The sequence below is a fragment of the Phacochoerus africanus genome, chromosome 15 (assembly GCF_016906955.1).
Source record: "Phacochoerus africanus isolate WHEZ1 chromosome 15, ROS_Pafr_v1, whole genome shotgun sequence".
Lineage (NCBI taxonomy): Eukaryota > Metazoa > Chordata > Mammalia > Artiodactyla > Suidae > Phacochoerus > Phacochoerus africanus.
The window spans coordinates 64,387,528-64,405,109 of record NC_062558.1 but is presented as its reverse complement, the minus strand read 5'-3'; the positions used below and the strand labels follow the sequence as shown (position 1 = coordinate 64,405,109).

The window sequence follows — 17,582 nt, the reverse complement described above, 5'->3', positions numbered from 1 at the left end:
TGTGACTATAGTATAGACCAGCAGCTGCAGCTCCGATTTGACCCTTAGCCTGGAAATCTCCGTATGCCACAGGTAAGGCCCCGCAAAAAAAGAAAAAAAAATGTAGCCCACCTAATTCTCGGGGCAGAGTCCCCTCACCTGTCTGCTTGTATCCTTCACAAGCATCCTATATTAATAAATGTACTTCTAAAAAAAACCCTCTATGAATCAGAGCTCCCTTTTGATGCAACGAGGTAAGGATTTTGCATCGTCCCTGCAGCAGTTTGGGTCACTGCCATGGCACAGGTCCAGTCCCCGTCCTGGGAACTTTCACATGGCACAGGCACCGCCAAAAAAAAAAAAAAAAAAACTCAAAAAATTACGAATCCATTGCCGCTCAGTAGGAAGTCCATGTATAAGAAGCATGTGTTTGTTTCCTTAATTACTTAGAACATTAAAAATCCTCTCAAGGAGTTCCTGTTGTGGCTCAGCAGGTTAAGGACCCAACATTGTCTCTGTAGGTCTGTAAGATGCAGATTCAATCCCTGGTCTTACTAGGTTAGGTTAAGGATCCGACGTCGCCACAAACTGTGGCTCAGATTTGGTGTTGCTGTGGCTGTGGTGCAGCTCTCATTCCATCCCTGGCCCAGGGATTTCCATATGCTGAAGCTGTGGTCCTAAAAAGAAAAAAAAAAAAAAAAGTCTCTTAGATTCTTCATTTAGTAGCCCAGACTGTGCTGTATGAGACTGAACAGGTTAGATGGGTTTGTACCAGGTCTGTCTTTCATGAAGTAGCATTTAGCATATGACAGTGGGAGGGGGCTGGGGACATTGCTACAGGCCAACTGTGTAGAAATGGATAGAGATAGGCTCAGAGACACATGGAGTGACGTGTAATTCCTGGTCTATGCTTCCCTCTTGCCAGAACGGGAATACTGCCCTGGCCATTGCCCGGAGGCTTGGCTACATCTCCGTGGTCGACACCCTGAAGGTGGTGACTGAAGAGACCATGACCACGACTGTAAGTAGCGGATGCTGGACCTTGTCACCCTGTTACCCCAGAGCTGGTGCTCAGACTATAGAATTTCCCAGGCTTTGGGGAAATGAACTATTTTCCCTCCATTCAGAGACTAATCACCTATTTCCAAATGCTGTCACCTCATTGATGGCTGTCAGCAAAGCAAAACTCTCATTTCTGATCAGAAGAAAAATTCAAAACACTAAAAATACCTTTTTAAAAGTTATACTTTTAGGAGTTTCCTTTGTGGCTCGGCAGAAACAAATCTGACTAATATCCATGAGGATGCAGGTTCGATCCCTGGCGTTGCTCAGTGGGTTAAGGATCTGGCATTGCTGGGAGCTATGGTGTAGGTTGCAGATGCATCTGGGATCCCATGTTGCTGTGGCTGTGGCATAGGCCAGTGGCTACAGTTCTGATTCCACCCCTAGCCTGGGAACTTCCATATGCTGTGGGTATAGCCCTAAAAAATACATATATATATATATATATATATATATATATATATAAATAGTTTTTAAAAAAGCTTTTAGTTTTTATTTCTTTGTAAAGTTAAATGTGGAGTTCCCTGATGGCTCAGCCAGTTAGGGATCTTACATTGCCACTGCTGTGGCTTGGGTGGCTGCTGTAGCACTTACAAGTTTGGTCCCTGGCCTGGGAACTTCCACAGGCTGTGGGCACAGCCAAAACAAATTTTTTTTTTTAAAAAAGGTAAATGTATTTCTTGGTTTACTTTGATAGAAAATATTATAATGAGATGAAGGCAGAAATGTTTTAACATCCTTCTTTGGTAATAGACACGTAAACTCTAAGTTGGTTCTTTAAAATATTTCAACTCATAAGTGATAATGGATACATTGGAATCATTCTTGTAAAAATATTTTTATGTTGTTAATAGAAACATGAGAGAGAGGATCAAAGTCAATTTTTATTTTTCAAAATCGCTTTTTACCCCTAGAGTACTCACTCTACCTCATTCACCTGTTGGAGTTTTCATGGGAAAAACAATAGGGTATTTTATTACAACTTAAGGTAAATCTTTACCAGGAGGCCTTATTGCATCAAATACATTTTTATAAGCTGCCAGCCTCTAGGATAAGTCATTTCTTTTGAACCTCATCCTGTGCCTTTGAACTCTAGCAGGATTTGGTCACTTTGGAATCAAGATATTGCACCATATCAGAGGCTTATTTGAGTTATTCCTGACTCTATGACTCAACACACAGGCCCGAGGTTGACTCCATACACTGTAAATTTAGTTCTCTGCAACACTTGGAATTATTAGCTGTGCTTTCTTTTCTCATCCACCCACCCTTCCATCATGAAGATGGCATGGTCACATCTACACTGGATTCACAGTGGCCCAGATTCACTGTGCTTCACAGAAAACATTACGGCTTGAGGAACTCTGTCACTACCTGCCTGTTGAGTTATTAGGCCATGTATAGGTTTGAGAAACTAAAAATTCAGCCTGCTGATCACAAAAGAGAGCTTTTGTGATTTGCAAAAGAGAAAACAGTAACATTGACAAGAGCAATGGTTGTCAACCAGGTCACATTTCCATCTTCAAGATATAGTTTGAACAGAGATGAATTCCCACATATGGCTTTTATATGTCGCTTGAATAATTCATTATCTTAAAATCTACTATTCTCAAGAAAAGCACTTAAATAAATAATGTTTATTTTTAGACATGCCATGTAATTCTCTCTAGGGTGGGGAAGGAGAAAAGAACAAGGTATTAAACAATGGTGAAGTGTCACGATGCTGTAAAAGATTTGAGCAATAACTACACAAGACTTCTGTTTCAATGTTAGAGAATTGAAAATGGTATAATCGTTCAAAATATAAATCTTATTTGATTGAAGGGAAATGACTTTGTCACCCAGTAGGGAAGTTCACAATGTTTCTCTGATATCAAAAAAAAAAAAAGGCTTGGACTTCCCATTATGGCACAATGGTTAACGAATCCAACTAGGAACCATGAGGTTGCAGGTTCAATCCCTGGCCTTGCTCAGCAGGTTAAGGATCCGGCATTGCCATGAGCTGTGGTGTAGGTTGCAGACGCGGCTCAGATCCCGCATTGCTCTGGCTGTGGTGTAGGCTGGCAGCTACAGCTCCAATTAGACCCCTAGCCTGGGAACCTCCATATGCCACGGGTGTGGCCCCAGAAAAGACAAGAAAAAAGAAAAAAGAAAAAAGCCTTAGGAGGAGTTTCCACTGTGGTGCAATGGGAGATCAGCCTCAGGAAATGTACAGAAAGAAAAGGGTTTTAAGGCTAGGGTTCCTAATCAAAAAATGCATGGGAGTCATGCTATTTCTCACTCAACGTCATCAGCTAACTTAGTGATTTTCTGCCAGAGAGAAAAGCCTCAGGCTTAATAGGAAGTGTTGAAATCCTTACCACCTAGTCCATCATTGTAGTATTTGAGACTTTAAGCTGAGGCACCACCTTGACAGCCCTGCCTATGCAGTTACGTGTTGTCTAACTTGGACACGCCAGACACAGTTCCCGGTGGAGTCCATGATCTGCCACTGACTAAGCAGAGCAGAACCTCTACGACACGTGGATCTGTGTACAGCCCCTTATGGAAGCCCCAGCAGCCACGGCCTCCATAAGCAGACATCAGTTTTTCAGAAACCTTAACTATAAGACTGTAAATTAGGTAGGAGTGCCATGCTCAATGTGGCACATCTGAGAAGGATGCTTTAGTTAATGACATTATGATCATGGCAGAGTAGGAAATGGAGGGGCTAGAAGCTGATAATCAAAAGATATGAATGAAGATATTTAAGTTGCGTTGTTTAAAGTTCCCTCAGTAACCATGAGCTGGGTGCATCTTTCACTGAGATACTGGTTTTTAGTAGCATTTGCTCTAAAGGGAACCGGAGCTCCCTGGAGAAATGACAAAATCTAGAACTGGGGTGGAAAATATACAGGGTGAGCCTGGAACATCTCATAGTGCCAGCAAGTAAGGACCCTTCTTTTCTACCTGCCCCCCTCGCCATAAGATAAATAAGTAAATAAATAAATAAACACACATACACAAAATGATGGGATCTGTTAAAGGGACACAGGAATCAACTGAAAGAGTTCACAAAGGCCAAAGCTGGAACAATTTGAACAAAAGAAATAAATAAAATAGTATTGGGGTATAGTGCAAAGTGTAAAATGAATATCCAGCCAAAAAAAAAAGGAGTTCCCTGGTGGCCTAGCAGATTAAGGATCCGTCATTGATCCCCAGCCCAGGAACTTCTGCATGCCTTGGGCATGGCCAAAATAAAATAAAATAAAACAAAAATCCATGAGTCCATACTGACACATATAAATAACGAATACATAGGGAAGAAGAGGCAAATTTCTCAGATATAAGAATTTCAAATATTTTATGAAAGTACTTTACCCTCAAGGAGGTAGAACATGATTCCCTACTGCTAAAGTGCATCTGATTATAGCAACTTCCCTCCAAAGCAAACAGTATGGGGTGGGGGTGGGGAATAGAGTAACCACAATGAAGAAAATGGGCAAACACTACTTCTGCCATATGACCAAGCACAACTTCAACACTGGTAAATCATATTGATGGTCCATACCCTTGATGTGATGTGATATGATGTCATGTGATGAAAATGGCATTTTTCCACAATGTTCTTCCTCCCCCAAACATATAACCCAAGTCTAATCAATGAGAAAAACATAAAATAAATCCCAGTGAAGGGACATTCTACAAAACACCTGGCCAGTGCACCTCAAAACTGTCAGGGTCATTAAAAACAAGGAAAGTTTAAGAAGCTGTCGTGGTCATAGAAGCCTAAGGAGATTGACAGCTAAAGATAACCTGGTGTCCTGGATGGGATGCTAGAACAGGAAAAGGATAGTTGGTTAAAAACTAAGGAAATCTGTAAAAAATACAGATTTTAATAAACAATAATATATCAATATTGGTTCATTCATTTGACAAGGGTACATGCTAAGATGTGTTAATAGTAGGGTAAACTGGGGAAACACTCTATACTATCCTCACAACTTTTCTGTCAATCTAAAACTGTTCTAATATAGAATATTTTTTGAAAATGTCCAATTGCAACATTGCATGTTGGAAAAAACACCAAATAATGCTTTATTCCAATATGACGTGTACCATTAGTCTTTCATATGTTCAGATTGAAAGAGGGACTCATTTTAAAACTAAAATTATTAAGTCATTAATATTTTCTGGCAAGTAATATTGTCAGTGTCTTTTGGGTGGATACAATCTATATAGATAAAAAGTCATCCAAGAGCAAGGAAAAGATTCAGTGAGGTCTTTGCTCTGTAATATACCATTCTTTAAAATTTTGTGGAGGTTACGACTAGTGTCCCTGAGGATATGGATTTGAACCCTTGTTTCGCTCAGTGAGTTAAGGATCCAACATTGCTATAAGCAATGGTGTAGGTCAAAGACATGGCTTGGATTCCTAGGTTGCTGTGGCTGTAGCATATATTGGCCGCTGCAGTTCCAATTCAACCCCTAGCCTGGGAACTTCCATATGCCATAGGTATGGCCCTAAAAATAAAAAACAAAAATTTGTGGAGGTTAAAATTATCAGATCAATGCATTACCTCTAAAATAGTTGCTGCATACAGTTATAAAATTGTGTAATTTGGAGTTCCTGTCATGGTGCCATGGTTAACAAATCCAACTGGTAACCATGAGGTTGCTGGTTTGATCCCTGGCCTTGCTCAGTGGGTTAAGGATCCGGCGTTGCCGTGAGCTGTGATGTGGGTTGCAGACATGGCTCAGATCCTGTGTTGCTCTGACATGGGATGGTGGCTACAGTTCCCCTATCCTGGGAACTTCCATATGCCGTGGGAGCAGCCCTAGAAAAGGCAAAAAGACAAAAAAAATGTAATTTATGGAATTTTAGTATTTTGATTTGTTCCAAAAATTAAAATATACACACAGGAGGGGAAAACAAAATAAGTGGATGGCTTGGCACAAGCGAAAAAGGCGTATTTCTCACCTTTCATTTGGCTTATCTTCAGCCAAGAGTTTTAGTGGAAAGGGATGGCAGGTTCATCAGACCATGAAAAAGCGTAGCAATGGCCTAAGAGAGGCAATATTTTCTCTTTAACTTTGCAATGCTTTACTAGGGACCTAAACCTTTTAAGCTGGTGTGTTTTGCTGCTAAAATTCTTCCACCTTGTATTCATTCTTTTTCATGTATATGGTGAGGAACTTAGTGCCAGGAAGAGGCAATTTCGATGGCATTTTATATGCGGGGGCTTCAAGATATTCACCACATGAATCCCACAGTAAACTAAGTGATTAATTCAGGAAGAAATAAATAGTCTCATTATAATGTGCAGTCTGCTCACACTAAAGTGATTGCTTTTTTTTCTTTTTGTTACTAGACTATCATAGAGAAGCACAAAATGAATGTTCCGGAAACGATGAATGAAGTTCTTGATATGTCTGATGATGAAGGTATGAAAATCTCCTCTGAGTTCATCGTAGCAGAGAGTGACTGTGTATTTGTTTCCTGAAGAAAGTTCATTGCAAAAAAATGTTTTTAGAAGCATTGATATATTTTGTTGTCGTATCAAGGTATGCATTTTTCACACTCACGTTGTTCACTTAAATCATGCAGTTCGTAAAGCCAACGCCCCTGAAATGCTCAGTGATGGCGAATATATCTCAGATGTTGAAGAAGGTATTTGTGAACTTCTCTTGTGATAAAATCTAACTACCAACTTTATCTTCCATTTCTTATCTTTAAAATGTAACCCTTCCTTGAGTTACTAACTTTTCATTTTATCTTGCGATTATTAATTAATGTGTCATTTAAACAACATGTATTTGGTATCATTGACTGTCTTCTTTCAGTCTCTTTAAATCTTCTCTCCTTGAACCCATTTTCCAACTTGAAAATACAAGTGGCACTAATTCTCTGGATTACTTTCTTTCTGTTTCTATTGTTTACTTTTGAAAATCTAAAAAGGAAAATCTGATTGATGGTTATATTTAAAATACTTTTTAAATAAGTAAAAGAAGGTTTATAGGGAAGGGATTAAATGCCCATTTGAAGATGGACTCTAAGGTTTGCAGGAACAGCTGCTTTTGAGCCTGAACCAGCAATGAAAACCCAAACTGACCAGAACTGCTCTCAAAATATGAATTTTCAATATTGATTTCATGAAAGAGGCAAAATATAGATGATTATATCTATTCTTCATGAGCTTAAAACAAACTATTAGTTTTCTGTCTTACTTAAAAATCAGTGCATTTGACCAGGTCATGATATATAGATGTATTAAAGAATGACATCTTTTTTGTTCATTGGAAAACTAGCCTTTTTTCAGTGCATACATTTGATAAAGATGGCAAGTGTTGATGTTTTACTGAAATAATGGAATATTCACTTAGAGTAGAATTTCTACCATATTTATGTTTCTTTTCTGCATCGTTCGACTCTCCCAGATGATGTTCTATCTTATGACATCTCCATTTGCCATCTTTTATGTCATATTTTTCTCTTGGGTCAGTCAATGTGGCTAGTCTTTCTCTGCTTCTAGGTAATCTTCTCTATTGTAATTATTGGTTCCTTTTTTGATTTGCACAAATTTCATTGGAAACCTAAATAGTGGGAAAGCCTACCTGATCCAAAGTCACTTAAACTTTTTCAGGGTCCAATGGATGCCAAGTCTAAGTGCATTGTGACTGGGGATAGCCTGCCTAGGAGAGCTAATGTCTTGATGGTCATTTAGGGACCTGAACTTACCTGTCTCCTTGTGAATGTTGTTTTGATAAATATTAAAGGCTTCTACTCATCATCTTTTCTTTATTTTTCTGTAAAACTGTTCTTTTCTTTATTTTTATGTAAAATCCACTATATGTTTACTCTTTTATCCCCCAATGGATAATATTTGTATCATCTCTAGGATTCTACAATTCATATTATATTGCTGTCATATTATATTTCAGTGCTTTCTTATGCCTCATTTTCAGAATAATTTCTCATGTGCAGAAGATAAAATTTTCTTCAAAAATGCATATGCACACAAAAGATGATGCCCAAAGTACCTTTACAAATGAAATTATTATTAAATGTAATATGACAATTGCAAACCTAAACATTTGCTAGTTTTCTAACAAAATATCCTAAAATCGCTGGATTGATGAGAGGCCAAGTTTGAATGGACCATATAATAACCTTACATATGTGCTAACTCATTTCCTAAAAGAGGAAATTTTTAATCTCTTCATTTGAAGATAATTCATTTAGCTGCTTAATTAGAAATGGCAATTATTTCCATTAGGTTTTTTTCAGCTTGGGAATTTGAAATCAATAAGCAACTTTAAATTCTCATTTTATCTTTCTTTAAATTTAGCCCCTGCTTTATGGATGTGTCCATGGGCTCTTGGATTCAAATGGCTCTTGATTTCATAATGTTGTAAATTTAATGTGGAAAGGGGGTTGGTTAAAGGTCACTTAATCAGAATCACCACCACCTTCTGCTGGAATTCCCTCTGTAAAAACCTCTGGAGATCCTCCACCCAAATGCCTCAATGATGGGAATTCCCTAATTCCCAGACTGCAAACAACCCTGACTTTAAATTTTCTTCATTTTATTGAGTGTCTTTGTCATTGATTCAAGCTCTGATGTACTTGGCACTCTTTAGAACAAAATCTTGCCTCTTTCATATAACAATCTTTCAGGATATTTAAAACACTTTTCATATTTCTTCTCAGTGTTCTTTTTCCCTCCTGGTCCATCTCCAATGTACATTCCAGTGTGTCTTTATCCATCTCAAACTGAGCTGGCCAGAACCGAACACTTTATTCTAGGTATAGTCTGATCAAAGCAGAGTGTACCAGGGCTATTGCTTTGTCCATGGAAGATATGAAAAATTTATCATTTGAAGATTAAGATATTTTGAGCTTATAATATATACTTATTTGACTCATGTTAATATTACTGTCAGCTAATGTCCCTAAATTTTGCTTTCATGAAGCATGGAACCTCCCAGGCCTGGGATTGAATCTGAGTCGCAGCTTAGACCTATGCCACAGCTGAAGCAACACTGGCCCATTTTAACCCCCTGTGCTTATCAGTGGGATCAAACCCGCATCTCCATAGCAACCCAAGCTGCTACAATTGGATTCTTAACCCACTGTGCCACATCGGGAACTCCAACATTATTAGCCCTTTATCACATATTTGTATCATTCTCTGTTGCATGAACTAGCATTTCTATTTTATTCCAAATCCCACAACAAATCATTTTGAAATGTCAAGTCTAAAAGGATCCCTACAACTTTAATCATGCTCTTTACTTTTGACTCATTGGCCTGGTAGTCTGGCCAGAGCTTTGCCACCATGGTTTGATTTGGTCCTGCCTTTTGCATGAAGCCCTTACGGATAGAGGCAAACATTTATTTCCATGAAATCACAGCATGTTATGAATCTCTCTCTGTAAGGACTAATAATGTCTTTAGGTATCCCAGGTGCTAAGAAAATCAGCAGCTTTTGTGGGTTTTTTTGGTCTTTTTGCCTTTTCTAGGGCCGCTCCCGCAGCATGTGGAGGTTCTTATGCTAGGGGTCTAATCAGAGCTGTAGCTGCCGGCCTTTGCCGGAGCCACAGCAACTCGGGATCTGAGCTGCGTCTGTGACCTATACCACAGCTCACGGCAACGCCGGATCCTTAACCCACTGAGCGAGGTCAGGATCAAACCTGCAACCTCATGGTTCCTAGTTGGATTCGTTAACCACTGCGCCACGATGGGAACTCCAGAAAATCAGCAGCTTTTAAAAAAACAAGTAAAAATAATAATCTATGATGCTGGTTTTTCTCAAGAAAGAAAGGATGAGTTTGTCATATGGGAAAATATAATTGTGATTCTAAATGATAAAAATCAAATGACAATTAAGGTAACTGTGCCGCTTTTCCTTCTCTTTTTTATTTTTTATTTGTTTTTTCCTTCTCTTTCTCTTTTTTCTTTGGTCCACTATGAGAAATTAGTTTCGCTGAATAAATGTTTGGATTCATTTCTCAAAAAAAAAAAAAAAAGTTTGGGAAAACAAGGCTAGAAAATGTTAGCAATTAATGGCCTAAGGGAACGACGGAGCCAAGTTAGAGAGTAGAACAAAGGTTGAAATATCACAATATGTTTAAGGCAGGTGATAAGCCCTCATGTTATACGGGTAGGGGTTAAGCAGAGCTCCTTAGAGGGCCAGAATGCTTCACAGATATCTTGGTGCTCTACTTCCTTCTTCCCCAGAAAGTGTGTTCCATGCATGGACAATTAATATACATGTAAAATCAATGTTGATTCCAGTCCTACTTGGAGCCTTATGTTTTGTAATTCAGTGTGTAACTGAAAAGAAAGAAAAATACTACTCAGCCACTAAAAAGAATGAAATAATAACATTTGCACCAACATGGATGCAACTAGAGACTCTCATACTAAGTGAGGTAAGTCAGAAAGAGAAAGACGGATACCATAGGATATCACTTATATGTGGAATCTAAAATGTGGCACAGTTGAACCTATCTACAGAACGGAAACAAACTCACAAACATGGAGAACAGATTTATGGTTGCTAAGGGAGAGGAGGAGCGAGTGGGATGGACAGGGAGTTTGGCATTAGTAGATGCAAACTATTACACTTAGAAAGAATGGGCAATGAGGTCCTGCTGTACAGCACAGGGAACTGTGTCCAATCATTTTTGATAGAACATGATGGTAGATAATATGTGAAAAAGAATATGAAGAATATATATATATATGTATGTATGAATGACTGGGTCACTTTGCTGTACAGCAGAAATGGACAGAACATTGTAAATCAACTATAATTTTAAAAAGAAAGAAAAGATGAAGTTTGCAAAGAAGAGGAAGAATGGGAAGACAGAAAAGGGGGAGAGGAAGGAGGGAGGGAGGGAAGGAGGAAGGAAGGAAAGACAGAAAAAGGAAAGAAATTGAGATTAAGATTCGAGTTGTTGTCAATTCCCGTCATGGCTCAGTGGTAACAAGCCTGGGGACTAGTATCCATGAGGACTCAGGTTCAATCCCTGGTCTCGCTTAGTGGGTTAAGGATCCGGCATTGCCATGAGCTATGGTGTAGGTCACAGATGTGGCTCAGATCCTGCATTGCTTGGGCTGTGGTGTAGACCCCTAGCCTGAGAACTTCCACATGCTGTGGCTGCGGCCCTAAAAAAAAAAAAAAAAAAAAAAAAAGACAAAAATAAGGATTCAAGTTGTCTTGAAGTCTCCCAAGAGACTTCACCCTTGGCTTTTGTTTAACACTGATTTCAAATTGTAAATACCCATAAAATGTATTTTGTAAATTTAAAAACATGTATAGTAGTGTAAACTTGCAAAACTCTAGTGGGTGGGGTTACAGTAATAGATTTAAAGAACTGTTGATGGGACCTAATGAGAACTGGAATTAAGCCATGGAAAGGAAGAAGCAAAAGGGCAGTGCTGTGAAATGCAACTCTGCTGAACAGCTTTACAAGACAACTGGGTGAGACAGCCCTGCTGGGAAGCATTATTTCTCAGCTGCTTACACTTCTGATAGGACTGCGCAATCTCTTTTAGTATCAAATGCAGACACTCAATAGTAAAAGAAAAAGCAAGAGTCTAGGAGTTCCCTGGTGGCTCAGTGGGTTAAGGATCCAGTGTTGTCACAGCAGTGGCTCCAGTCACTGCTGTGGTGTGGGTTCGATCCCTGGCCCAGGAACTTCAGCATACCATGGGCATGGCCACAAAAAACAACAACAACAAAAAACCCTAATGATTAATTCTTTAAGGAAATTTTTCAAGACAAAAGGCAAATATCCTGTTTAAAGCCTACAAGCAAATTCCTTCAGAGAATTGACTATAGTTGGAAAACATTGTAACGATTGCAATAAAAAGTATCCAGGCCAGTGATGTTTAATTACATTCACATTTTTACATTCACTATACCTTTCAAAGCAGGAATATTTTATAAAACTGAGAGAAGACTTTAAATTGTCAAGCTGGTGCTTAAAAGTACATAAAGGTTGATTTATAACAATTTCCATTTCAAAGGAAAAGACCTTGAAAGGAGGGGCAGGGAGTTTCCTAGGTATGTTGATAAACTTACTGATGCTTTGTTGAATCTTTCAAGTTTTTACATAAGTAACATACCTAACAATGTGATTTTGCTGTTTCCTGATAGAAAATGGATGAAATACTAATGTATGGAATTTATTTCATGATAAAACAGTTTTCACTGATACTGTGAAATGTGGACTCTCCTTTCTAGCCCTGCAAAATCCCATATTGAACAAATCATTTTAGACATGGAATGTGACTGTTCTGGCCACTTACATTATTGTAGAAACTGACAGATGTACCAAATCAACTCTGTGCACATCAAAAAGAAAAGTAAGAAGGAGTCCAAATACATGAGTTATAGAAATAATTATCAGGGAATTCCCATTGTGGCTCAGTGGGTTAAGAGCCCCACTAGTATCCCTGAGTATGAGGGTTCGATTCCTGGCCTCACTCAGTGGATTAAGGATCCAGCATTGCCACAAGCTACAGCATAGATCACAGATGCGGCTGGGATCTGGTGTTGCTACAGCTGTGCAGGCCTCAGCTGCAGCTCCGATTTGACCCCTAGCCTGGGAACTCCCATATGCCACAGGTGTGGCCCTGAAAAGAAAAAAAAAGAAAACAATTATCAGATAAGTGTAGTTTGAGATGTAATAAAGCACTAAGATTTCATTAGCTATTAGGGTGACATGAAGGGTGAGGAGATCCTGGCTAAGGACATCTTTGTACTAAATTCAATGACTAATGGAAGCCCCAGCAAAGAAAAATCCACAGATTTCAAAGAACTTGCAAGGGCAGGTCAGTATCACACAGCCCAAGCTCTGCATTATGCTGATGAGGAATTAAAGGCCAAATAAATGTTGAGTGACTTGCCAACCAGGTTAGTAGCAGGTAGGATGAGAAGGCAGATCCGACTGTCAGTGGCATTATGTCATCTCTTTTGTAGCTCCTCTAATGTGATCTGTCTTCTTATGTACAGAACCGAAGGATGAATTTTTTTTTAAGCTTCGAAAAAGAAAATGTGTGCTTAGGGAGTTCCCTGGTGGCTCAATGGGTTAAGGATCTGATATTGTCACCACTGTGGCACGGGTTTGATCCCTAGCATGGGAACTTCCTCAAGGTAATAATAATTAATTTTTTAAGTCCTTAATGAAACTACAAGAGATGGTGCTCCCGACCATCTTGGCAAAAGGAATATGCGGACCAAGATGCAAGTTCACATAAAATAAATACAAACATAATTAGAATCAATTTTAAGAACTCAAGGCAAGTGGTTTTAGTAAGCATATGCACATATTCTCCATTAGGGGAGAATAAGTAGAATTGGACTTGGCACATTCTGAAATTACTTTGGGAAACCGAAAGCTGGCTATCAGGGTAATGCCCTGTAGGACTTCCTCCCACCGAGTGCTTAGGGCTCTCCTGCTGATCTCCTAGTCATCCTAATAAATAAATTAGACTACTGTGTCTTTAGCTTTTGAGATCTGGAAAGAAGTCTTGGAGATTAACTTGCCTCCAGGTGGCCCAAAGGAGTGGTAGTCGTTTTGCAGAAATTGTTCTTCACCTGAAATTTTATCATTTTATGAACACCTGTTAAATCATAACATCTAGCCTTTTGCCTGAAATCATTCTGCTTTACAAGTGACCTTTCAAACAGACATTATGTAACTGCGTGCTGCTCTCGCTGATAAAGTCTAAAGGAAATACCAGAAGCAGGGACCTCATCTTAGTCTCTGTTGTATCCCCAGAGCCTGGTGCAGTACCCGTCACCCACAGCAGCTTTTAAATCTCTGTTCAGACAGCTGCATCAAAATAAAGGGAGGAGTTTCTGCTGTGGTGCAATGTGATTGGCAGCGTCTTGGGAGCACTAGGATGCAGGTTCATCCCTGGCCCAGCACAGTAGGTTAAGGGTCTAGCATTGCTGCCACTGCAGCTTAGGTCGCAGCTGTGGCTTGGATCTGATCTCTGGCCCAGGAACTCCATATGCCACAGGGCAGCCAAAAAATTAAAAAATGGAGGGAGATTCCAGGAAAGGATGGTTTTACGGGTGTCGAAGAACAAGCAGCATGGAGAAAATTTGCCTGCCATGCTCCCTTTTCCTTCTATTCAACTCCTTCTCCCTGAGACACCCCCAGGCTATATATTGAATCAATACTTATTACTGATTTGCTTTGCTGTACACCTGAAATTAACACAACTTTGCAAGTCAACCATATTCCAATACAGTTTTTTTAATTTAAAAAATGTTTAAAATTCATGATCATAAAACAAAAACAAACAAAAAAATAAACAGCAGAGGCATCAGCATCTCAAAGAGCAGTTAATGAATATGAAAGAATTTCTAGGAGTTCCTGTCTTGGCACAGCAGAAACAAATCTGACTAGTATCCATAAGGATACGGGTCAGATCCCTGGCCTTGCTCAGTGGGTTGGGGATCCAGCATTGCCATGAGCTGTGGTGTAGGTCACAGAGGCGGCTTGGATCCCATATTGCTGTGGCTGTGGTGTAGGCAGACAGCTGTAGCTTCAATTCGACCCCTAGCCTGGGAACCTCCATATGCCACAGTTTCAGCCCTAAAAAGAAAGAAAAATAAATAAATAAAAGAGTTTTGAGCTAAAGAAAAACATCTATGGGAGTTCCCACTGCAGTGCAGCAGAAACGAATCTGAATCTGACTAGGAACCATGAGGTTGTGGGTTCGATCCCTGGCCTTGCTCAGTGGGTTAAGGGTCTGGCATTGCCACGGGCTGTCTGTAGGTCGCAGATGCGGCTCGGATCCTGCTTTGTTGTAGCTGTGGCAAAGGCCGGCAGATGCAGCTCCAATTTGGCCTTTGTTCTAAATCAGGTTCTGTCTTATCTTTGGTATCCTGCCTTAGGAATTGGAATTGTTGGTGAGCTTCATCCACACAATCCACTTACCCAGCTGTGTGCTTGACATTCCCACATAGTCTCTAATGTATCTTAACTCATCCTACCCTGAACATATACCGCTCCCTAAAACAGTGCCTCTTCCTACTTCTCCATCTCAGTAAATGGCTCCATCACCCAAGCCAAAACCTGTGGTTCTGTATAGTCCTTACCATTTACATCCAGCCCATCAGCAAGACACACCAGTTCTGCTTCCAGAATACATCCCACATCCCTCTTCTCCCTACCCCCACTACTGACCTCTTCCTACCCACCATCTTCCTACAGGATAATGTAGGAGCCTCTTTATATATCTCTGCTTCTGCTCTTTTCCCATAGACTCAGCTTTCTGCATGGTACCCTTTAAAAAATGTAAAATGGGGAGTTCCTGTTGTGGTTCAGCAGTAAAGAACCCAGCTAGCATCCACAATGATGTGGGTTCGATCTCTGGCCTCACTCAATGGGTTAAGGATCTGGCATTGCCTTGAGCTGTGGTATAGGTTGCAGACACAGCTTGGATCTGGCATTGCTGTGGTTGTGGTGTAGGCTGGCAGCTACAGCTCCAATATGACCCCTTGTCTGGGAACTTCCATGTGCTGCTGGTGCGGTCCTAAAAAAAAAAACCAAAAAAAAAAAAGTAAATGTAAAGGGTTCTTTGTGGCATAGTGAGTTAAGGATCCAGCATTGCCAGTGCTGGCACAGGTTTGATCCCTGGCCCAGGAACTTTCTCGTGAAGGGGCATGGCCGAAAAAAAAAGGAAATTGGATCATCTTATTCTGTTCTCCAGCTTAAGACCTTCCAAAGTTCATAGCTGTCTTTTTAAGATTTATTCCTCTTCTTGCATATAATTCATTCATTTCCATTTCTGTATAATATCCTGTGTGACTGTATCATAATTAAGTTGTCCATCCTACAGTTGATGGAAAGGTAAGTCGTTTCCAGTTTGGGGGCTATTGCAAACAAAGCTGCTATAAGCTTTATATGTGTTTCCTGGTACATGTACATGTATGGACATTTCTGTAGGATATAGACTTAGGATTATAGTTGCTGGGTTGCAGGTTATGCAGAGGCAACAGAAGTCATCAAGACCAGGTAGCCCTAAACTAAGATTATAAAATTAGATAGTGAGGCTATTAAAAAAAAAAAAAATAGGAAAAGAATATCATAAGGAGTGCAGAGGGAGGAGGCTGTGATGGGGGTGGGGAATGTGGGGGATGGCTTCTGAGTTGCTAATGTTCTGCTTCTAAACCTGTATGGTATTTCTTTTCTAATGATTTGTTAAAACATACTTTAACATTTTATGTACTCTTCTGTGTGGTTACTGTATTTCAAGATAAAGTAGCCACCCCTCTAAATAGTACAGATGCCCCCCAAAATAGTATAAATACAAAGTAAAATAAAAACTTCCCAAGGCTTTAGAGTGGACTTGGAATAAAACTCAGGGCCTTCTGGGGTGGCTGAGTCCTGTATGATGTGGCCCCTGGCTGCCTCTTTTCCATCCTCCTCCCAATTACACTTTTTGATTTCTTCTAATACTCATCTCAATATATTGGTCATTAATTTTAGAGGGCAGCAAACTTTTTTTGGTAAGGGGCCAATAGTTCAAATTTTCAGGCCATGTGGTCTGTGTCCTGACCATTCAACTCTGCCTTCGTAGCCCCAAAGCAACCAGAGACAATCCCTAACTCAACAAATGGGCTTGGCTGTGGGTCAATAAAAGCTGAGTCACAAAAATAGGCAGGAGAGTGGATTTTGCTCAGACTGTGGTTTGCCAATGTGTGATTGATTTCATTTCTTCCACACTAGGCTGTTAACTTCAAGGGAGCAGAGCCATTTTTATGACTGTCACAGCTCTTAGGACAGAAGTGGATAGGTCCTCATTCATGTGGACAGGCATCCTGACTCTACCCATTTACTTGTGTCTCTCCCCTCCCCACCCCACCTCCCAAATTCCTTGTAAATGAACACCCTCAGCATCACAAACAAGGTACTTAGCATTTATTGAGCCCTTTCTGTGTGCTAGATGTTAAACTTAGATACATTCCATGCTTGTTGTCTTTTGACTCTCACAGGGAGCTTCTCATTTAGAGCCACTGGTATTTTTAATCTTTTTCCCTCATTTTATTTTATTTTATTTATTTTGGCCATGCCCTTGGCATGTGGAAGTTCCTGGGCCAGGGATCGAACCCACACCACGAGAATGACAATGACAGATCCTTAACCCTCGAAGCCACACAGGAACTCCCATATTCCCATTTCATAGATTTGGAAAGTCAGTTCCATCAAGGTTAAGTTCCTTGGTCAAAATCACACAAGTCAGGGAGTTCCCTGGTGGCTCAGCGGGTTTAGGATCCAGTGTTGTCACTGCTGTGGTGTAGGTTTGATCCCTGGCTGGGAACTTGCACATGCCCAGGGCATGGCCAAAGGGAAAAAAAAAAAGTCAATGCAGGAGCTTATATTCAAATCCCCGTTTTAACTCTAACATCCCTGCCTTGTGCCTAGTAATTTAGATAAGAGCCCTACAATGATCAGATTATTGTGAGTTTTAAATGAGATAGTGTACAAAGTGTATCCCAGAGAGCTCAGTGAATGTTAGTTACAAGGCACCT

General features: G+C 40.0%; 1 protein-coding gene across 3 annotated transcripts in view; it reads left to right on the top strand.

Moving 5' to 3' along the window:
* The window catches only part of ANK3 (ankyrin 3), a 775,194-nt gene that overhangs the window by 631,378 nt on the left and 126,234 nt on the right, over positions 1–17,582 (top strand). For all 3 annotated transcript variants that reach the window (XM_047762801.1, XM_047762799.1, XM_047762798.1), the window contains exons 22-24: positions 905–1,000; positions 6,393–6,465; positions 6,629–6,691. In XM_047762801.1, the coding sequence (XP_047618757.1) occupies positions 905–1,000; positions 6,393–6,465; positions 6,629–6,691 (232 nt within the window). The remainder of the gene's footprint in view (positions 1–904; positions 1,001–6,392; positions 6,466–6,628; positions 6,692–17,582) is intronic.